Source organism: Phragmites australis, chromosome 22, assembly GCF_958298935.1.
Source record: "Phragmites australis chromosome 22, lpPhrAust1.1, whole genome shotgun sequence".
Taxonomy (NCBI): domain Eukaryota; kingdom Viridiplantae; phylum Streptophyta; class Magnoliopsida; order Poales; family Poaceae; genus Phragmites; species Phragmites australis.
This window is the reverse complement of record NC_084942.1, coordinates 19,209,577-19,232,551: the sequence shown is the minus strand read 5'-3', so window position 1 is coordinate 19,232,551 and position 22,975 is coordinate 19,209,577. Positions and strand designations below refer to the sequence as shown.

At 42.7% G+C, this 22,975-nt stretch overlaps 2 protein-coding genes and 1 long non-coding RNA gene across 5 annotated transcripts; all 3 read left to right on the top strand.

Moving 5' to 3' along the window:
- The first annotated feature begins 6,963 nt into the window (after positions 1–6,963).
- LOC133905568 (membrane magnesium transporter-like) lies at positions 6,964–9,547 on the top strand. 2 transcript variants are annotated; one of them, XM_062347394.1, is made up of 5 exons: positions 6,964–7,193; positions 7,554–7,603; positions 8,052–8,152; positions 9,266–9,381; positions 9,420–9,547. In XM_062347394.1, the coding sequence occupies exons 1-4, from the start codon at positions 7,121–7,123 to the stop codon at positions 9,357–9,359; spliced, it is 318 nt and encodes a 105-aa protein (XP_062203378.1). In that variant the 5' UTR covers positions 6,964–7,120; the 3' UTR covers positions 9,360–9,381; positions 9,420–9,547. The 2 variants fall into 2 exon arrangements, with proteins under 2 accessions (XP_062203378.1, XP_062203377.1); XM_062347393.1 differs by having other exon boundaries at positions 6,972–7,193; positions 9,266–9,547.
- A 1,343-nt stretch (positions 9,548–10,890) lies between these two features.
- LOC133905004 (uncharacterized) lies at positions 10,891–19,313 on the top strand. Of its 2 annotated transcripts, none has more exons than XM_062346689.1 (9): positions 10,891–11,151; positions 11,800–11,890; positions 12,191–13,305; positions 13,754–14,612; positions 15,059–15,568; positions 15,698–15,978; positions 16,396–16,491; positions 16,615–16,740; positions 17,187–19,313. In XM_062346689.1, the coding sequence occupies exons 1-9, from the start codon at positions 11,023–11,025 to the stop codon at positions 18,942–18,944; spliced, it is 4,965 nt and encodes a 1,654-aa protein (XP_062202673.1). In that variant the 5' UTR covers positions 10,891–11,022; the 3' UTR covers positions 18,945–19,313. The 2 variants fall into 2 exon arrangements, with proteins under 2 accessions (XP_062202673.1, XP_062202672.1); XM_062346688.1 differs by having other exon boundaries at positions 15,698–16,044.
- A 1,177-nt stretch (positions 19,314–20,490) lies between these two features.
- LOC133905545 (uncharacterized) lies at positions 20,491–22,222 on the top strand. The gene is made up of 2 exons (XR_009907638.1): positions 20,491–20,936; positions 22,025–22,222. It is a non-coding gene; the product is annotated as an uncharacterized LOC133905545 (long non-coding RNA).
- The last annotated feature ends 753 nt before the right edge of the window (positions 22,223–22,975 follow it).

Genomic DNA, 22,975 nt, shown 5'->3' with positions numbered 1-22,975 from the left:
GGTGCTGGCCCATGCCGCGCCTCCGTTCGCCTGGCCGCCACGCCGTCCCTACCGGCTACCGTCTCCCTCCCCTCCCCTCTGCTCGGCCGCCGTCTCTCTTCTCCCCAGCGCCACCGTCTCTCTTCTCTCCCTTTCTTTCCTCTCTGCGCCGCACGCACGGGAAAAATCCCCAGCCGGAGCCGGCCGTGCCTTATCCTTTTGGCCCGCCTCCCCTCTCTGCCATGTGGGCCCACGGACCGGTCCACCGGCCTGGTTCACGGTGGACCGCACACTCGCAGCCCACACCGGTCCACAGCCCATGAGCCGAGTCCACCTGAGCCCGGTCCACGGTGCACCACCCTCACAACCCACTCCGGTTCACAAATCCCATAGACCGAGTCCGTGAAACAGTGGCATTTCCTAAATTCCAGGATTTTCTATTCCGGCAATCTTCCATCCGCTATAACTCCTCCGTTTCAACTCCGATTTCGGCGATTCTTTCGCCAATATTCCTCTAAAATCATAATCTTCATCCCTGCCAAATCTTGTAAATTTTGAAGTTCGTTTATTTTCTCATCCGGTATTTAATTCGTGTCGTCGTGTTTAATCTAGATTTAGATCTCGTCTTTGAATAAATAAAGTGAGTTAAATAATTCGATAATGATGTTTAGGTTGTAATAGTAGATTAGTCACTTATGATAACCTAGCTTAAGCAGGTTAATCCCTTTTATTAATAAGAATAACTAAATGTTGTTTTAATTAAGTGTTTAAGAATAAATTGATATTTCATGTGATATTTTATGCGTTAAGCTATAGGATTAATCTTAGTATATTTAATGATAATTTAACCAGTGTAGCGGTTAAATAAATACATACATGTTAAAAGAATATGATAGCAATAAAATATAACTTAATTAGTGCGGCAATTAAGCAACCCTAGGTAATTAAGTTTAATAGCTAAATAACCATATTTAGTGCTATAGATTAGAATATTTAATCTTCACACTTAAGCACAGATAATTGTCTAGAGTTATACTTATGTATATATGTATACATGCTTACATATTTATAGACATGAGTATTACACATATATTCATGTCTGTACACGTGCACTCACCTACACGTAGAATCTCTAGCTGTCGCCTTCCGGCAGTTAATCTAATAAGAGTTCACCTAGTTAATCGTGATTTGTTCAGGTTTTCTCTTAAGTTGATAAAACAACTAGGTTAATAGCCTAGCCTAACTTTGCTAAATGATCCCGTTATTCTCTGTGTATTAGTTTCATATTGATTAGAGTTGCCGATCGTCTTCCGCTAGGTTTAGCTTTCGTCGTTTTCTCCGTCGTTCTTCTTCCGCTTTGGTATTTCATTGGTTTTGTTCTGGTGTTCATTTGCTTAGTCGTTGTGCGCCTTTTGTCATTCATATGCATAGACTCGAAGTCAAGGTTCTAAGCAAGAACGCGAGGAAGGAACTGAAGGCAAGGCCTAACGATGAAGAAGAACCCCGGGAAACTCAAGAGACAAGATCAATGTTGAATTGACCCTTCAAGAAGGCAAGTCCTATCTCCTTGATCATATTGAACCTATGTTTTCGAATAATATACATGATCAACTAAAACCGGACTTATTATCGCATGTGCTATATATTGCGTTTTCTTTCAAACTACTTGTAGTAGTTAATCCTATCAACACTGCCATGCCTTATATGTCATCATCCTGAATACATATCACCCTAGGAATACCTGTTGTTAAATATATTAACAATAAACAACGCCTTGATATCTAGCATGCTTAGAATGGAATATGTCTCATCGGAGACGTCGCTTTTACAACACTTCTCTTCGGAGGAAAGATTTACTATTATCAATGATAACTCATATACTATGCTTCCTTGATGGTTGTGAATTCCGTGATGGTCGGGAAATCCTTGATGTCATGTGGGACATGGAAGGTGATATGTAAAAATAGTTGAAAACTGTTTTGGCGAGGGCAGGTAGAGTAGTCCTCCGAGGAGGGTGCTCTTGGGGGCGTGAGGTATCGTGGGGGTACTCATTGCTGGAAGATACCTGCCCTGGTCACTTAAGGACCGAGTCAATGCGCCGTCATGCTTAGCCACCCCGTGCAACCATGCGTCCTGTATGGGCAGGATTTGACTTTTCTTTCACCAGACTGAGTTGGGTATAATACCAGAAGGCTGAGAGCAGCGCTTGAGCCAAGTTACCAGTTGTCCTGATGTTTGGAGGTTGCTAGCCGGCTTAGGCTTAAAAATGGGACTGGCCTTCGGAACATGGCCTCTGGTACTTGATGGATCATGTGGAAAAGCCCGACATGAAAGGTGTTTGGAGAATCTCGGTATGATTCGCTCCTCCGCTAGCTACGGTGGAGGCTGAGCATATCGTATGGGTAAAGCTGTACAACCTCTGCAGAGTGTAAACCTATTCGAATAGCCGTGTCCACGGTTATGGACATGCGACAGCAGTAACCGTTTTGACTAGACTCTGGGTGCATGAGTTTTGATGAGTGAGTGTGTGGACTAGATGTCCGTGTGATGTGGTTCCTGGCTCGATCCGTCAGAAGCTGTGTGGTACTAGAGGTACACCAGATGTGATAAAAAGGACTGCAGAGTGAGGTATAGCCCCTCACAGGACTGCAAACCCCCAGATGCAACTTGTTACCCTAGTTTTGGTTTTAAAACTATTTCGACAGCTTTGCTACCAAGTCACCTTCTAATACGTTGGGGATTTGAGGTGATACTCAGTACCAACAGAAGATGCCTGAATTGTTTACTTTTAAAACCGTTTTGACAGCTTTGCTACCAGGTTACCTTCTAATACGTTGGGGACTTGAGGTGATACTCAATACCAACAGAAGATGCCTGCCTTTGTTTTCAAAAGCTTTGTTACATTTATTTCAAAAGGTTAACAATGGAGAATATAACTGGATACTTGCATAAAACCTGCTTTACGCTTGAAACTGTGCCGTAAAGCCTTATCCTTGAAATATTCATTATACATCTATCAACCCCCTTGAAGTAGTATAGGACTTATTGAGTACTTTCCGTACTCAGTCTTGTTGCTTTCAGATTGTTGAGTTGGAGTTCAACCTCAACCCAGATGAAGTCGAAGAGAAGAAGTCTAAGGACGCGTTCGCACCCGAGTTGCCTATGGCATTGGGTTGCATCGTCGTTTCGCTCCGCTGCGCTGTAGGCTTTTCTGCCTGGCTGGTTTGCTGTGGATTCTTGTCCACCGAACCATCTTTTCGTTTTTTAGGTATTTATTTTACTTATTTGTATTCAAAGTATGTATTTGATATCATTCTGTTGAATTCTGTGCGTATCAGCTACTTGATCCAGGGACTGATACAGGAGGCACAGGGGAACCCGGGTACGGGGTCCTGACAAGCACCCCCGTGCAAATGAAGAGGAGAGGGTATAAATACCCCACACACAAGAACTAGCCATTACAATCAGAAAGTTGCGGAGTCTCCGCAAAAATTTGTGGACCCTCTGGACTTTAACATAACTAGTCGTTGTTTAAAAAAAAACTAGCCGTTAGATCTGGAATTTGCGGACTCTCTGCAAAAATGTGGACTATCCGCAAAAAGATGTGGACACTCTGCAGTTTAACAAAACAGTCCAGGTCACTGTAGTGAAAATGCCCTAACTTTTTGCTACGAACTCCGATTTCGATGATCTTGGACTCTACAGAAAGTTTATTCGGAGGGCCATCCATCCCAACCAAAAATAAGCTCCAATACTACCAGATGAAAGTGTTGTGATATGTGTTTCTCTCAAGTTAGTACTTGAGTTTAGTTAGTTTGAGCATCGAGACTTGTCAAACCATTCTATATCGCATCCCTCTTGATAGAGCGGCATACCTATACTCAAGGTCAAATATGAAATCTATTTCAACCTCTTAAGCTTGGTTAACTTCAACTTGCCACTTCTTTTTAATTTCACTTCATGAGGGTGCAACCTTTTCTTATCTCTTCTTCTCGAGCATATCCTCTTGAGATTGTGACTTGAGATTCTTAAACACATATGGTCAAGAATTAACTTGACATCCTCAAGCCACCTTAAACCTTATAATTCAATAATGATTTGATGTTTGACAATATATGACTATTTATGACCTTGATAGGTCCCTCGGCTTTAGACCAATACTTTCTCCTTCTCCATCGCATGAGTCCCTCGGCGCCAAACCCTTTGCTTGCCCTTCTCTACTCGCATGGTCCTTCGTAGCCAAGCCATTTGTCACCCCTTCACCATCTTGCCATCTTGAGTCACACATAGCCTCACATCAACAATATGCATTCATTGAATTTTATTTCTCCAATAACATGATCCTTGCTTAAATATTTGCTTTTATATTAATCTTGTGATCAAATAAGCTTCCATATTGACTTTTCCTGAATTGTTAAGCACTTGATCAACTTTCTTCTTTCTTGATTAAGAATACCATCCATGTGACCAAGCAATCTATCATTGCAACTCCCTTTGATTTACCATTGCTCTTGATCACACATTTCTTCATCATCAATATGCACTCATGTATTATATTTCTTCAACTTAATCTTCATTTCAATATCTTTCTTCATATTGATGTTGTGACCAAGCAAGTTTCCATATAAACTCTTCTTGATCAACTAAGCCTTTGATCAAGATACTAATTTTGTAACAAAGCAAGCTCTCAACTAAATCTTCCTCGATTTGCAAAGCTCTTGAAATTCTAAACTCTTGATCACCTTTCTTCTTAGTGTTATAATCTCGATCAATATTTATGTACTTTTAATTTTTCTTTGATTATGCAAGCAAACAACCAATAAGACCACACAATTGTACTTGCATCCTTGTCTTTTTTTTTTTTGCCCTTTTTAATCTTTGCTCATCATTTTTTTCTTTTGCATACTTCATATGACATGAGCTTTAAATTATTTTATCATTTAACCACCAAAACCCACTAGGGGCCTAGATACACTTTCAACGTGGTGGCGCTTCTTTGGGCAACACCCTTCTCCCCCCCCCCCCTTTCGATCTGTGGCGGTGGCCATCGAGCCACCATGTACTGTGTAGGGGAACGACCGCCAGCGTTCGTTCGACGACATGGTGGTGGTTGCAGGCCCCACCAGTACTGCTTCGTCGATGCATTCCCAAGTTCATTGCGATTTAAGAGATCGGATGCTACTGTTCATCTATACGATATTGTTCATGCATATGCTACTATTCATACATACGCTACTGTTCTTGCAATTCCAGATCTATTTTGATGCAAAAACAGCAGTAGCGAAAATCATATCGAATCAATCGTACCTTTCAATCCTTGCGAAACGTAAAGATCGGATTCCCAGCTTGATCTCCGATAGAATTTCATGCTAATAACATGTTGATGAATCATTGCTACCAGGTGTAGTCCAATGATCCTTCGAGAGAACAACTGCAAAAAGGAGACACAATGTAGGAGAAAAGCTTTCTCTTCTTTATTAATCTATATTCTATAATAAGATATTCTACCCTGTATTCTACCCTGTATATATAATACCAAAAACTTAAAGATAGAATCGAATTATTCAAGACATCAAGACGGACCTACCGTCAATTGCAAACTAGGGATGACAACGAGTCTGCCCCCGTCGGGTTTTGACAGCCCACACCCGACCCGAAACTCGAACCCTAAAATCGACCCAGCCCCGAAACTCAAATCAGGTTCAAAATTACCCCCGCCCCTAGCCCCGGCGGGGACTCGGGACCCACCGGGGACCTAAAACCCCTGCTCTCTGCGCATTGGCCTGTCCCGTCCCTCGCCTACTCCCCATCCCCATGGCGGCACTGCGCGTGCTCATGCGCTGGATGTCCTTGGCCTTGGCCACTCCGCTCACTTCCGCATCGTCATGCTCTGCCTCGCCGGCGACATGGGGTCACCATAAGAGGAGGGAGAGAGGGATAGGAGTATTGGACTTCGCAGGGGGAGAGATCTCAGTCGATCCGCCGATCTGAGGAGCACCCATCTGCCTCCTTTGTCACCATCATCGGGGAGATCAGGGAGAGCGGCTTTGTCTCCTTCGTCACTGGCTCACCATCTTCAGTTGGGCGCCCTCCGCCGCGCGCTCCCTAGCTAGTGCCGCACCGACGAGCCGCACAGGAGCTACCGCTGAGCCCTCCCTCACCAATGACACACCGTGGTCGCGCCTCCTCTAGATCTGTCCCCATTGGCTAGCCGTGGCCGCGCTGCCTCCAGATCCACTGTCGTGGCCACCGTGGCCACGTCGTGGAGGTTGTCGCCCCGTGGAGGTGGAGGAGCTGATGTGGTAGAGGAGGAGATGAGGTGGTGTCAAGGTGCGGGCATGCAGTGTCGGGGGAGGTGGAGATGGGAGGGGGCGGCGATAGGAGATGGGAGGATCGGAGGAGGGAGCTGGAGCGGGCTGCGGGCACTGGCGATTGGTGGCGCGATGGTTCTGGTGACGGCGCCCGTGAGAGGGAAACGGGACTGCGAGAGGCGGAGAAGAGGAGGGAGGAGATGAGAGGCGAAGGAGCAGAAGAGACATTACTACTTTTGATACTCACTCTGTGATATATTTTCGGGTTTCAGGTGACCTGCAGGTGCAAAGTCACTCCTAAACACAGACCCAAATCGGGTCGGGACTCGACCTGATAGCCCCACAAAATTATTTTTTCACCCGAATCCAATCTTATCGGATCTAAAACCTATAAGACTATCTTTAACTGTTTCCCTTCAGGGGTCAGAATTCCTTCACGATGGGATTTTCGTTCTCTTTAACGCTTCAACGGTTTCTCTTTACGGTTTTCATTACGAAGGGATTTTTAAGATCATTCCGTTCAGGATGTAATTTTCTCTCCTTTTCTTCATATTTTTTTTAGAGAAAAACTGTTAAAGATGAGAGAAAATAAAGATAATAAGAATTAGAAAAAGAGTTAAAGACATAATGGTTGAGATGGGTGTAAGGACACGATCCGACTGACCCATTGCCATCCTTATTGCAAACTCCATGTTTCCTTACCCACCCAACCAGGACGGCAGACGGATCCTGCCCTTGCAAACCAACCCACCTCCCCCCAGCCAAGCCAGGCAGCATCGAACCGAATCCGAGGGCATCCTCCGCGCAGCGAGCACGAGCAGGGGGAGAAGATGGGGATCGGCTACGCGGCGGGCGTCCTCGGCGGCGCCCTCCTCGCCCACGCCGCCTACGCCACCATCCAGTGTACCGTCTGCCCCTCCTCCGCCTTCTCCTTCTCCCTTCGTCAACTCTCTCTGTATCTTCGTTTCCGCGGGTGGTTCCGTCTTTCTCGGTGAAAGAAATTGGGGTTTACTCGCGCTCGGATCGGATCCGCTGCTGAACTTTTGCGTGTCTGTGTGTATTTGTCTTGGTTGGAGACGAGAGGGTGGGGCTAAGATCTAGTTTTTGAGCTGGGAGGCTGCGAGATTGATTCGTGGAGTAGTAGTAGGCTAAGTTGACTTGATCGGCCTGCTGGTCCCGTCGAGGTTTCTGGCTAATTGGGTCGAATTTTTGGGTGCTTTTGGTGGCTAGGTTCCATGGATTGATGTTTCTGTGTTGTTGCAGATCGCGCGGTGCTGAAGATCACGGAGGAGTTCTCGCGGCCGCCTATGGATGTACGTATGCTCAGCACTGGCAATCCTTTTCTCCACTCTCCTGATGCAGTGAATTTTGATATGTAGACCGTGGAAGTGGTGCTTTCACTAGGTATCTGGGTAGCTAGCTTGGGGTGGTAATTTTGCATAGAAGTTGGGGTTTCAATGGTGCAGGGTCTTTGAATCATGAAGTGCTTACAAAAATAAATAAATGTTAGTGTTGGTTGTCTGTGATGTAAGTTACTTTACCCGCAAAAAGTTGTTACTAGCACTGATTACATTGGGGATGCTAACTAAAAAACTTGTGGTGCTCTGATGTGTATGATATACAGTGGTACACATATCATATGTTCTTGTATCCTTCAACTCCAACTTTTATGTTAATGATTCTGTTCTAGCTCTAGTTCTCTTGGTATCAACCAACTTAGGCTGTCTTTGCTTTGTATAAAGTGTGCTTCCGATCTTGCAGGTGATGATGCAGTTGCTTCTGGGGTTGGCCTTATGCATGTGGGCAGGTCTTGCTGTTCCAACAAAGTTCCTTTCAGTGCTCCCACATTCCGAGGAGAATAGGTAAGATTATTTGGAGCTCAATATTGTACTTTTGTTGAGTCCTGAACTTGTGATGTAGTATTGTAAGTGATAGTTATAATCTGGCTCCAAAGATAATGCAATCGTAGAAAGTCAAAGTTACTTTGCTTTTCTAAGATGCAATTGGAAATTGTTGATAAAAAACTAGGAAATGAAGTTACAGGAAGTGTGGCTTGCTACCTTTGTTTGGGCTGTTGTCTTGCACTCTTGTAAAATGTCAGTGGAATCAACTGTTCTGTTGTGTATTGTACTATTGTGGACATACTCAACAACGTGAGTTTTCAGTGCAGGCATATTGTGAGATGGACTGAATGAGAATGCAAATAAACACACTGTCTGCAAATCTATACTGTGCGTTAGTGCTTTGATAGGACATAGTAACAATAGGCCGTGTGATGCAGAATATTTGAAACTGCCAAATTCAGTCAAAGTAAATTTTAGAGTCACTCAGAACTGGGATCATATAATGTCCTTACTCTTAACTGTGTAAGCTTATATGAGTTTGATGCAGCGATGGACCTGCTAGTTTCTGAATTGGAGGGAATTCTTCTATGTGAAACATATTGGGCCTTCAAAAAGTAGTTATCTGTATTTGCTGTAGGATCATAACAATAGAATTATATTCATGTTGGTGTAAACATGTTAATTTTATCATTAAATTTGATTCGGTGATAGCACCTGCTAGGTTGAGAATAGAATATAAGAAATACTTGGGAACTATTTTCTAAACTTGTATCTATTAGCACTCATTACGTGAATCAGCTGTTTGCACTCGATGCAATATCTCAAATGTCTGTCTCATAGCAACAAATTAATACGATGATCCCATTTTTTGTCACAAGTTGTTGAAATTCTACTGTAGTCCTGTATTATCTTGAAGTGACATAAAGCACCTGAACTTGGAATTATGTGGTATTCTCCAATGCTTAAGGGTCACTGTTGCACTCGTTTGTGTGATCATCAATAGTTGAGTTTACACCACAATATTCTTTCGAATTATCTGATTTGATGCACAATGGCTAGGGAGGCAGGTCCCCCTGCCATTAAGAAACCCCCCTGTTGTGGGTCTCTGATCCGTCGTTACCATGCTTGCAGGATCGTCTCTCTGCCGGCAAACCTGGATTTCATGATCTTCAACCACCGCGGAAGTGCGCTGCTGTCAGACGCAGACTTGAAGCTGAAGACATAGACGCACGTTTTCAGATTCTGTTCTTGCCTTGTAATCTTTGCCCTCGAGGAGGGTCCAGTTTTTGTGTCGCCATTTGTTTTGGGGGAAAAACCTTCCCTGACCACTATTTATCTACGTGGTAACTGTAGAATTTGTGGCACTGTAATTCTACATTTTGTATGGAGGTAATTCGAGCTTCTGTTGCAGCCTGGGGTGATGGGATCCTTTGTGTGAATCATGGGTAAATCAGCAGCTCAAGGTAACGAGATGATCTTTGAGATCGTCAACATACCTGCTAACATGACACGAGTGCTCGTGCATTGCGACGGATAAGAAGATCACGTCACTCAACGTGTGGAGACACACCGTCCTGGACATTATTTTGCAAACAAAAAATTTGTTCAAAATTGCATAGTAAACACAAACTGAGGGATTATTTTTCAGGAGATCTGCGTTCCTGATCATCTGATCTGAGCCCAAACGGAAGAGGACGAAGGTTCCGGCTGGACGATCCAAGCCGTCCATCCTGGAAGGCGGCAGAAATCCCTCCGAAGCCGTCCACGTTGGAATTGGATTCTCGCCCGCGCTCTCCCACCCACGCCACGCCACGCCGTCCTTGCTCCTTACAGGTGGGCCCCACGGGGCAGTCTCTCCGAGCCCACCCCTATATCACACGAGCTCAAGGTTTTCAGGATCGGATCCTAATAGGATCTTTGTTTTTGCCGATCCGAATCGGGTCGTAGGATTACGTTCTTATGAGATTTTTATTTTTAATATTTAATTTACTTTTACATTAAAATATATATTAACAAGTATGAAATATCATTAAATATATGTTCTAAAGATATTAATTAATAAAACATGTTAAATTAAATTAATAAAAATTTATTATATATAGATCTAAATGATTCTGTAGATCCTATAAAACTCTCTTTTACCGTCATATGATCTTGATGCTATATCGAATCTTAGCAATCCTGTAAAATCATATAGAACTCTTGTTAAAAATCGTGATACTATCTTCACTGTGATTCTCACATCAGGCAGGATGTTCTGCCTCAACTCTTGCAGATTATTTCTAAATTTCACATAAGTTATACACCTCGTACCACTTAATCTCTACTTACTCCACTCATATATATTCTACTCCCATATTCTCGTGCCCGCCTACCCAGCGCGCTGCCCTGTAGCTACTGACTGGCAGAGCACATAGACAGATCTAATGATGAGCAAATTTAAAATACATAGTAGGATTAGTATGGTTTCACCTCGTAAGGCTATTCCTAAGGGTTTCTCTTCGCGGGGGAGATTCTTGTCGTGAAGGGATTTTCGTTCCCTTCAGCGTTCTAACGGTTCTCTTCACGGTTTTTTTCATGACGGGATTCTCAGAATCATTTCTTTTAGGCTTTCCCTTTCTCTTTGTGATTCCTCTCAAAAAGAAGCTGTTAGAGATGAGAGGAAATAAAAGGAATAGAAATGAGAAAAAAAATTAAGAAAAAAACGAAATGAAGGGGATATAGTTAGAATTGGTCTAATATTAGAATCGTAAGATTCTAATCCGTGACAACCTTGCCCGAGCTCCACCAGCTTCCCTTCCCTTCTCAGAAAGGAGACGAGGACGAGACGAGCGCGACGGCACGCGATAGCGACGCGGCCGCCTCCCAAAACCCTCGCCTCCCCTCCCATGTTGGGCCCGCGACCCGCGCCCGCCGCCTCCACCCAGAACCCTGGCGCGGCCCCCTCCGCCCCGGCGGCGGCAGCGGCGAGGGTGCGCGAGGAGGGCGAGGTCTCCTCCGGCGCTGACGACGACGAGGTGAGCGCCCCAACCCGTACGCTAGTTTGCTTGCTTATCTCGGATCCAGCTTCCCGCAGCCGTTCCGCTCCCGCGCGGCGGCGTTGGTGGTGAAGCAGCCGTGCTGCGGATTGCCGTGGATAGGTGCTTGCTTAGATGTTTTGAAGCGTGCTTGTTTGCAGCACGACGGATTATGGGGGGATGGGCGCGTTGTTTTGGTAGTGGCGCTGAGATCTAGCAGCGATAAGGTTTCCAGGATGGGAGATATGCTCATCTGCTTATCGGTTGGTTTTAGGACACCCAGTTTAAATGCGATGTGGTTCTGCAGTTGCGGTTGAGCTGGCTTAAGTTTTAGTACTGCTTAATTGAAGCTGTACAAGCAAATAGGTTGTATGATGTGCGCTTATTGTGTTACTAGTTGCCAAGTTGGTGTTGTAGGTTCGGGTACAGTAGGTGGATGGCGCTGTAGGCTTTGCGGAACTTCGTTGGATGTATTTATGCGCCACATTCATTACCTTTTTCATGTTATGTACTTATGTAGTATGTACATGTTTATGTATTTATCGCCCCTTCATGCTGTGTGTACCTATCAACACATTTATTGCCTTTTCACGTGCTTAGATTTGCAATGTTTGTCGCTTATCGTGCTCATTAAATTGCTGCGGTCAGGCTCTGCAAACTCACATTGCAGCTCCATCGAATGTTGGGAGGTATGTGGAGGCTGGTGCTCAAGTGCCATTGGCAACTTTCCGTGGTAAAGGTAATATTTGATTGGCGTTAAACTGCTACTTTTGTTCTTTTCATGCATAGTCACTGGGAACGTGGAATCATACAGCGTTCCTCGTCCCGGGAACGTTGTCCCCTTTCAGGGAACGCGGGAACAATCTGGTCCCGCCTTGTAAAAATCTATTGCAAGTAGTGTACCGTGTTCCTCGACCCCATCGACCTGGGGATTATGTGACTATGGTATCGTGTTTTTATGTCAGTTTCCTTTAATGGAAGGATATTCTGCCTCTTATACTGATCCTGCTGCCTTACCTCTTATCTTTTGACTTACCAGGCAGTAATACCTTGAGTGTCTCAAATGTGATGACTCACATAGCAGCTGCTCCAAGTTATAAAAAGACCATGAGGTTGAGTCAAGGGCAATTCAAACCTGGCACAAATCGAAATCTTACATGGCAGAAGCCTGTGTCAAGTGATAACCTTGTGATAACTTTCTCTGATGATGATAGTGGGTCTGACTCAGGAAAGACAAAGCAAGATAGAGTTAGAGATAGAAAGGCCAGCTCTCAAGGTACACAGAAAACAGGGAATAATATGCAAACTAGGATCATGAGAGAGGAAGCACCTCAGCACAAAACCCATGCTGCAAAGATAGGATCCGCAAACTTCCCTGCTTTTCCACTCACACTCAGAAATGCAGGGGCTGGTAGGGGATCAGGCACAACTTTTTTTAGGAGGGAGCCATCTGTGCGCCAAGTTACTCCTCTAAAGTCTAAGCAGAAGGATGGAAATGGAGTTGGAGTAAATTCTGCAGATCATAGGCTAGAAAGCTTGCGCCATAAAATAGCTGCTAGAGAAAATGAACTAAAAGGTCAAAAAAGACCTCTGGTGCCTGTTGTTACGAAGAATGCAGATTTCTCTACAGAAAAGATAGAGCTGGAAGCTTCCAGTGGTGAATGTTCACGCCTTAATAGTCCATTTGAACATGATGGAGGACCAATTAAAAGGTTGAAGCTCAATCAGCAGCATTCCTACAACCAAGTTCACAGTGACTTGGTAACACTGGCACCTATTAGCTGTTCATCAGGGAAAAACAACGTGCAATCTTCTGAAGTGACAGATCACTTTGAAAATGGAACTACCATGCACTGTAATGTTGATGAAAGAGAGCATGCAGTCACAACAGAATTTTCAGGTCAAATACAACATGGTGGTGCAACTAAGAACCCTCCATCATCCAAAACTCACCATAAAGGTATGGAAGGTGCTGACAATCATGCTACGGTTGAGTTGCGTGGCAGGCTTGCAGCACCATTTACTAATGGGCAAATTATGCCTGAAACTAGTGCTTTGGTGCCTGTCACTTCTGCCCAGGCTGGGCAACGGGTAATGCCTGTTGGTACTTCAACAGTGTTAAACCTCAGGCCACACTTGCAACCTGGAGAGGAGGTTAGTTCAGCACTGTTGTGTCACTCTTATTCTAGCACTTATTTTTCTTGCTTTTTAGAAATACACTTAATCAGTTGATGATGCTCAGTAAATGCTCTTGCGAACCTGATAGAATGCCCCTTTTCAAAAATTGGGTTCTTTGAGATGCAAATCCTGGCAATGTGGAATCATCAGAAATTATGTGCTGACTATACTTCAATACCAAACTGAGAGGTTTCTTCTGAAAACATGAATTTCACCAGTTCCATGTCTTTATTTGAGTGCTGAACTCATTTTAATTCCTTTGCTGTAATTAAATCTTGCAGTGTCTGCATTTTTTTGGCATTGTAGTGTATTAGTTGTATCCTATTTTGACAGTACACACATAATGAATATGATAATCTGAATCACGATGCCAACCTGTGTGTAGAGTAATGGTCAATTCCCCTTTCCTTTTTTATTTTGGCAGAATGCCGATCTTTTGAACTATAGTGGCCAGATAGGTGTAGAAGGCCAGAACACAAGATTGTTGTCTCTGCTTGAGATGGAGGAACTCCAAGAGAGAGAATTGGAGGACGCTCAAGAGCATAGACAGAAATGTGAAGTTGAAGAAAGAGAAGCTCTTAGAGCTTATCGCAAAGCACAAAGAGCTTTAATTGAGGCAAATGAAAGATGTACCATTCTTCGTAGGAAAAGAGAGATTTGCTCTGCACAAGTTCATGGTTTTATTGCAGAGAATTCTCCTTTGGTGCAGTCTTTGAGTATTCAGAATGCTGGAGATGGCCTTGCAATGCCGTCACTGCTCAATTCTCAGATTCATGCAGATTGTCAGCTGCCTGAAAATCAGGGTGGTAGGTACAGTCTATACCCCGACGAACCTCCTCAGCAGCCAGTTGATAAGCATGAGGCACAGCCACACTATCGTGATGAGCTTGCTGCCAGCACTGCTGATCCGAACTTTGTGAACACTGCCAATGATAACAGCATGCCTTCAGATTACATGGAGGATGATCTTCTTTTCCCTGCTAGGCGTGCAAGATCAGAGTGTGCCTCGGATCTGGAGAATCACATGGAAGAAACTATACATGTACATGCAGAGGAAAACAGACAAGCTTCTGGTGACAGTGTGCAGGACTATGAGCTTTTAGAAGCTTCTTTGAGGTCTAGATTGGTGGAAAGATTTGGTAAGAAACCATGTCTGAATAGCACCGGAGAAGGCACTGAAGAAATTGCTGTTGGAAAAGTAGCTGGGGCTGAACACGACAAGCAGTCTGCACATGAACTTCAGTTGCAGGAAGCAGAGCAGAATGTTGTGACGACTCTTGAAGGTTGTATCACTTGCACTTATATTATAATACTTCTAAATTCTCCACTTATTAATGATATGTATTTGTGTTGAGACACTGTAATGATATACTGATTTACCCTGCGAGCATCATTCATTAAGCTAATCAATTATCTTCTATCTTTGTGATGTCTATGGTCAGTCTCTTCTAAATACACACACAATATGAATGTGCTTTAATAAGTTTCACCAACGATGAGTTTTATTACAGTAATACTATCGTTTTGTTCATCATTGTGTGGAACTTCTATGGAAATCTATTACTGTTTGGAGGCATCAGTTTCTTATGTGGATGTTAATGGGAAGTTCTAACAGTATGGACAGTTGGGCATATACAAATACTCTGTATCTTACTTTAGTTCAGAAGATGATAGGCTTTTCTAGACTGCAAGTAGACTTCTGTGTAACAATACTTATTGTATTGTGCAGATACAATGGAGCTTGGAAATGATGATGCTGGTTGTGCTGAAAAGACTGGTGGTCTCTCTAATTCTAGTAGTGGTCCTTCAATGGGCAACTGTAATCCTAATGACAACATTTCCTCTCTCAAAGAATTATGCATGCCATTGAGTACGAACAGTCCCATTTTTCCTTCTTCAGCTCCACAAAATGCTGCTAGACACATCAAGGGGGCATTTCCTGGGTTTTGTAAGGAAGCTTCAGATTTAAAAAATGACTGTCTGGTCAGTGATGCAGCGTCTGAAGCAGCAGAAAGTGTACAAGATATGATACAAGACCGTGTTGGAGAGAACGTGAAGATGCTTCCAACTACCCAAAAGGATAGTGACATGGCACACAGTGGGATTGATCCCTTCTGGCCCTTCTGCATGTTTGAGCTCCGAGGAAAATGCAACGATGAAGAGTGCCAGTGGCAACATGCTGAGCATCATGCTTGGAGAAAGTCAAAGCACACAAAACATGCAATGACCTCTGTTTCAGGTTTGTTATATTTACAATAAATCTCTTATCATGTTGATTACTTGATTTTATTTTATATCCGTATGGCTTCCGTCTGCATTGTGCTTGGTGAAGATGCCACATTTAATGCATAAAAATGAATTATTGCAGGCCTGAGTCCTTATGGTCTCTTTCGGCATTTTCTTCCTGTACCGGCATATCGGGTTGGTTCGAATCTTATTAAATCTGATCTGAACTTGATGCAGTCGGTGTTGGCTAGCAGTTTATGGCAATATTGGCAAAGGGGGTTTTGCGCTTCCTTTCCTTTACCGATATCTGTTCAAAGAATTCTTCCATCAGATGCACCATTCTTACAGGCTGGTGACGGTTCGATTGCAGATTTCGATACGAACAGACAGCTATTAAATTTTCGAATGCTGGATAGTAGGAAGGTGGGTAGAGTGCACCGTTTTGCAACTATCATCACATCGCGGAAGTGGCATGCATACCGGAGTCTGGTTCTGCACACTGAACTTATTATTGAAATTTTCTGCTCTCCCTGTTCTCATGATGGCATAATAGCATATAGATTATTTTGATTAGCTTGTATTGGTACTCGCTTGATTACAGTGCACCCTTTTCTTGTGGTTTCCTGCACAAATGCATTGAATTTAACATTTTCTTCCGCAGTGGACCAAGTATCCATTACACCACTTATGGTGGTTAAATTTTATTGGCATACATTTCATTTCAGAGTAGCAGAAGTATGATGAATTGACATTTTTTTTCCTTTGAATGAACATATTTACTAGTTCATTGCTATCTGATCTTATAGTTTGATTAGTGTCGTTTAACTTCTTGTTCTGTAGAATAAGATTGTACAGGGATCTGTTGATGTTGAATTCTTCTTAGAGGCCGCACTTGGTTTGTATTGTGGAAAAGTGAACAAACCAGACAGGATCAAGGTGAACTTCTCTGTATCGGATTGCATAGCTTTCACATGATAACATATTTAGCTGCTTCTACACTGTCGCACTCAGGTTAGATTTTATTGGCCATTAGCTTACCTCTAAATGGGGGTTCTGTAGGCTCTTTTACTTCTGGCGCGTGCTATTGAGGCTGATCCAAGTACAGCTATCCTGTGGGTGTTTTATCTCCATATTTACTATCAAAAGGATGAAGGACTTGGTAAAGATGACATGTTTTCCGACGCGGTACACTATTTACCGATCACTCTCTTGCCATTTAATTCAGGCCCTAAAAAGTATTATGGTATAATTCATGAGCTACAAATGCCTTTTGGTATAATTCAGTTTCTCTTTTGATTACCTTGCTTGTCTAATATATATCGATGGAAAAACTAAATTTTGTGTCATTTGGTACAGTTTATGTGCTCCATATAGTATTTACAATAGATTGCACCGTTTCATGCAAGAATATACCTCAATCCCAGTATGGTCCATGATGGAATCTGAGCAATAAAAGCTCATTTTCCAGTTTTTCGCTTTGTTAGGACACAAGAAATAACTAAATGAGATTGAGGGCATTTCATATTTATAATCTGCATCTAACCTATGCTTGTTTGCTCTATAGTTCAGTATCATTTGATACCTACTATTATGAGATTATCAATAAACCTTATACTTTGTTTTCTTTTTAGGTGCAACACAATGTTTATTCCTATGAACTATGGCTTATGTATATTAATAGTAGGTTGCGCTTTGATGACCGATTGGATGCTTATAATGACGCTTTGAGCATGCTCTGCCAAATGACAGCAGACACTGACAAGGATTTGAAAGAAAGAAGTGCTTTCACACTAGATATCTTCTTACAGATGATTTACTTCCTGTGCATGTCTGGAAACGTAGAGAAGGCAATTTCTAGGATTTTTGGGATTCTTCCAACTGCAACTCCTGACAATTCTGGTGACAAGTTGCTTACTGATGTCATTTCTTGCTTGACCATGTCCGACAGATGCATATTTTGGATTTCGTGCCTATATGTCTCAATTTACGCAAAGCTTCCAGAGGAAATTACTGATCAGCTAGAGTTCCAGAAAGCTTTGCCTCGTGCCTTAGTATGGCTTCCTATCGAGCCCAGTGTAGATAACAGAAGTCACATTATAGAGCTTTTGAAACATGCTGCCTACAAGATGGCTATAGATATTAGTGAGAGTGTTAAAAATGGGGATCCGTCTTACCTGACCTTAGCACAATTCCTTGCTGTTAATCACATTAGTTGTTTAGCTGCTCTTGAAGGCTTCAAATCTTCTGCTGATATGCTAGTGAAGTACATGAAGGAGTACCCAATGTGTCCTCAGATTTTCCTTATCTCAGGTCGGCTAGAAAGAAAGTATGGTACATGTTCTGGTATGAAAGGGTTTGATGAGTTACTATTGAATTGGCATAAAGAGGTGCAAGGAATTCAATATCTGTGGAACCAATACGCCGAGCATGCTTTGGCTGATAATATTGAGTTAGCTGAGAAGGTACTTGCTTGCTGGTTTGAAGAATATGGGGAAGATTGTGATCTCCAAAGCAATGTTGCTGTCGGTGCATTACTTGCTTCAGCCCAGGAGGTTGGTTCTGGTCCATCTATATCAGAAGATCAGGTCTTTTGGTTATTAAATCTCTCATTGTATAAGATACTGGAGAACAACCTACTGGAAGCTCAAGTTGCCGTGGATAAAGCACTGAAATTGGCTCATGGGGAGTGCTACGAGTACTGTTTAAGAGAACATGCTGCAATTCACATGCTGGAAAAATCATCATCTACTGCAGATGCTCAAACTCGAGCTACGTTCAGTTTTATCATTGGTTATCTTGCAGATCATCGGAACTTGCCCACAAGGGACCTGCTGTCAAGAAGGTTTTGCCAGAATGTTAAGAAGCATAAGCTTAAGCAGTTAATAGATGACACTATAGGTCCGACATCTGTAGATTCTTCTCTGATAAACTCTGTCCTTGAAGTGTGCTTTGGTCCGTCTCTCCTTCCAGAAAAAATTGGCGAAGTGAAGTACTTGGTTGATTTTGTCGAATCAGTGATGGAGGTTCTTCCTGCAAACTATCACCTAGCCTTGGCACTTGGTAGATTCGTGGGGAAGCATTACACAGGTGCTGACCCTACCTCCATGGGCACCAGGTTCTGGGCAAGCTCTGTTCTGATTAACGCCATTTTCCGGGCTGTACCTGTTGCACCAGAATCTGTATGGCTAGAAGGTGCCAGTCTCCTGGAGAAACTGCAAGCTGCAGAGACCGTGAAGAGGTTCCACCAGCAGGCAACGTCAGTTTACCCTTTCTCCTACAAGCTGTGGCACACGTACTTGAACACGTGCAAAGCCAGTGGAAACAACACTGAGAGCATCATGGAAGCTGCGAGGCAACGTGGCATCGAGCTGAATCTGACCCCGACCTAGTTGTCCCTTTGATCCAAAGATGAGATGTTTCGCCAGGTGGAGCTGTAGGTAAGAGTTGTGTTAACTGGAGATGACGTCAATACATTAGTGATGGGATCCTTTTGTTGTTTAGGCGCAGGTTTAGTGGCACATAGTCGTCGATAGCATACAGCATCTGTGTTACTGATGAGTAACTTTTAGTGGTGAAGGATACAAGGATATGGTTTTGCGTAACAGTGGCAACTTTTGACTGACTGGAGAATGATGTTGGTGGCAGATTTCGTGGTCTGTTCCATTACTAATCTCTGTTTTCTCTATCAGTGTATCACATGCTTAACTGTTGTTATTCAGCATTATGATATGGAGATATGAAATGAGAATTTTTGCTCACCCTACGTTGTATTGCTTATCCAGTTGTGTTAATCTTGATGATCAATGTTGTGACTCTGATTTGGTCCAGCCAGAACCATTCTGGTCCTAGAGGATGGAGTTGGTACCAATCTGACTCACCAGCTGATGTTTTGTGCAATCGTGATTCTTTGGTCCCTCGCCGCAGAATAGACACACGAGCCTAACCGACCACGACTAATCATGTGAAGAGTTCATGCCACTCATGATCGTAAGCACGGTTGATATACCAGTTTTCACTCTGCAAATGGCGTACATTTTACTCACAAGACATGTCGTCCTTCTTGCTCATGTCGATCAGACACTTACACACTTTCGAGGTGCGCGGCTAGGATTCCACTGTAAAGTTTTTTCAACGCCTCTTTCAGCACGTGTCGATCCTCTGAGGTTTCATCATTGTTCATAAAGTGGAGTACACCCTCCACCCCAGAAGCCTCCTCTTGCGCTTTATGGTTCTAGAAAGTACACCTTTTCGTTCCCGCACAACCAAATAACCTTCACAATGTTGAGAGAATAGAGAATTACTTGGCTAGGTCCATCCCATACCGGTCTTATAGTTATACTGTTTTCATAGGTGGATGCTCCACGACCGATCCTTAAAATGGTATGAGCAAGATCACCATCATTCTAACAATAGGGTAGTAGCCAATATTCGACAAGCTCACAATCTGCCTGGAACACATCCACAGGTCAACCATCATGCCACACTTGCCTACACCCTAACTTCCATGTCTAAGCACTTTTACCAAAGTCTTTATCATGGTTCACATTATTAATCAAAAACACCATTTACCTATGTAACCCATGAGTAAGCACATTCTACCCATAACATGAAAACCAAACTGTAGCTATAAGGAATATTGTGGAACACTAGTGTAATACCGAATTTTTTTTTGAGAGAGAGAAAAAAAAGAAAGATTTTGACCAAAAATTGACTTTTTGATCCGTTGCTCGTATGGACGATCGGAGACTGTGGTTGCGTTCATCTCGTCGAGACGAACCCATTTTGCTATTCATATATCCGTTCCGGGCACTTTGTGACCCGTAGCAAGCCCAATAATTTTAGACCGTTGATTGTTTTAAATTTTTTTTAAAAAAATAGGATAAATATCGGATGGATCGGCCCTCAACCCGATCCATCCAGACGCCTCTCGCGTTCTCTCTCTCTCTCTCTCTCTCTCCCCTCGTCGTTGTGCGCGTCGCCTGCGTGCCGCAGCCGCGCCGCTGCTCTTCAGCCGCGCCGCTGCTCTTCGGCTGCGCCGCCGCTCGCGTGCCTCGCCGCCGTGCGTGCAGCCGCGCCGCCGTGTGCTGCTCGCCGACGCGCCTACGCGTCACTGCTGCGTGCGCCGGGCCACCACCGTCGTGCCATCGTGCACGCCGGCCGCCGTGCGTCGCTGCCAGCCGCTGTGAGAAGAAGCAAGCAAGCACAGAGAAAGAGCAGCAAGCATGCAGGAGAAAGCCAGGAAGAAAGAAAAGAAAGAGAAAAGAAAAGGAGAAGAGAAAAGAAAAGAAAAGAAAAGAGAAGAGGAAGGGAAAAAAAAGGAAGAAAAAGGGAAAAGTTGGAATTTTCGCAATTTTGTCGGATTCGTCGTCAATCCTCCAAAGGTGATTCTTCAGTAATTCCTAGACGCTTATGGTTAGATCGAATCAATCAATTCATGTCGTATCATTTCATGTGATCAATAGTCCGATTCGTTTCGATAATCATTATTGATCCGAAGATACGACATCCGAGAAACATTCATTTCTTTCAACGGAGCAAAATCTAATTAGTGAGAACTTTGATTCGACTCTGAATTGAAAATAGTGTATCATTTCATATGATACGGTTTTCTGTTCGGTTTTCCGAAATATAGGCGTATATGCGACGTTTTCAGGCGTAGGATTGACGCTTCATATTTTATGTGTTTTAAATGTGTTTTAGTGCTAATAATATACATGTGTAGGTGGTAATACTTCTGGACGTACCTAATCGAAATTTCTTCGTCGCTTTTGGTAAAAGGCAAGTAATGTGGGGGTGTAATTCAATGCTATGTTTATATTCATGTCTTACTTCTTTCATAGATAAAATTGAAGTATCTGATATTTTCCAATTTATTCATATGCTGAATGATGTCATATTTGATGAATTAAATCAATGTTATTTCGTTGATTTTGTTTATATCGCTGATATCATGAACTAGTAGTAGTGATACTCATCAAAAAGAATCATCAAAAGAAAATTAAGAATTGACGTAGTAGTAGTGATACTCATAAAAAAGAATCATCAAAAGAAAATTAAGAATTGACGTCAATTCACATGCATACATATGCATTTATGCACTTCATATGGTGATAAAGGCCGATCACTGCCACCGTGCGTGATTCGTACCGGTACATGGAGTTGCATGAGAGGTTGGCATCGTCTAGCTCTCAAATGGAGTTGCATCATGACATTCATACATTTTTATGATATCTGAAGAATACAGAATTCTGGGAGTTAAATGCCATATTTTGTGGGAGACCGGGTTAGAGTCTGTCGTTATTTTCTCGACAAATATTCTGAAAGGATATTCTCTTTAAAACTATATGTTTTTTTTACGTTGTGAGAAGAATGATTAATTCCCAAATACTCTTGAATTGGGTGAGATATGTTTATATTCATAGTTGTTACTTACTGAGCTCGTCTCACCCCCCTGTTAAATCTTTTACAGATATGTTTAGAATGTTGACGTGCGTTTTGGGGATAGATCTTGGTAGTTGCACGCACTACCTCATCACGATGTCGATAACTCAACCGGTGTTTAGAAGTTATGTTTTTGGTGGTCTGTCGTTTGTTTTGTATATCTTGTGGTAAGACGCTGGTAGCGTCGTGAAAATTTTTATATGTTGTTTATATTATATATTGTCTACCTGTGGTTTCTTTCTTTTGTGGTCAGTTATACCGCCCCTATAGAGGAAATACTGCTAAAATTTTCCATTTTTGAATAAATATGCTTAGTTGTAAAGTAGGGTGTTACAACTAAGTAAACCCTAACCATGGATATCGCATATTTGACAAGCATGAAATTTATAAAACAAATATTTTCCAAAAGTATGTGCAACATGTTTAAGAACACTTGCCTTGGTTGAATTGCTCAAAATCCCCGAAATCTTGATCCTGGATGTTCTCAAACGCCTCCGAGACAAACTCATCTACACGCGAGCAAACAAGCAACACTAAGAACAAACACTAAACAAAGCAAACATAAGAAACAAACACGGAAACAAGCTAGAGCACGATTTTAGGAAGATTTGGGCGCAAAAGCCACCTAAATCGGAGCCAAGAAGTGAAACTATGGCTAAAAGAATTCTAAATGACTAAAAAAGACAAAAACTATTTTTCTGAAACTATACCTAATTTTTAAAAGGACTAAACATTTATTTTAATATTTTTGCAATACTTTTTATATAGAAAACATTAAATAACATTTACAGAAATAAAAACAGAGCTAAAAAATTTTATAAACATTTACATAAACCATTTTCTATTTTTTGAATCTTTCTAAACATAAAAACCTATTTTTAGAATATTCAAATTATCACGAATTATTTTCTAATGGGAAAATTGGATTTACTGCACAATCACTGGTGTCATCGACTGACTGGGCTGCTGACTCAGCTCT

Coding starts and splice junctions, on each gene's coding strand:
- LOC133905568 (XM_062347394.1), top strand. CDS start 7,121: ATGGGGATCGGCTACGCGGCGGGCGTCCTCGGCGGCGCCCTCCTCGCC. Junction 7,604..8,051: donor TCTCGCGGCCGCCTATGGAT/GTACGTATGCTC, acceptor CCGATCTTGCAG/GTGATGATGCAGTTGCTTCT. Junction 8,153..9,265: donor CCACATTCCGAGGAGAATAG/GTAAGATTATTT, acceptor CCATGCTTGCAG/GATCGTCTCTCTGCCGGCAA.
- LOC133905004 (XM_062346688.1), top strand. CDS start 11,023: ATGTTGGGCCCGCGACCCGCGCCCGCCGCCTCCACCCAGAACCCTGGC. Junction 13,306..13,753: donor ACTTGCAACCTGGAGAGGAG/GTTAGTTCAGCA, acceptor TTATTTTGGCAG/AATGCCGATCTTTTGAACTA. Junction 15,569..15,697: donor TGCAATGACCTCTGTTTCAG/GTTTGTTATATT, acceptor GAATTATTGCAG/GCCTGAGTCCTTATGGTCTC.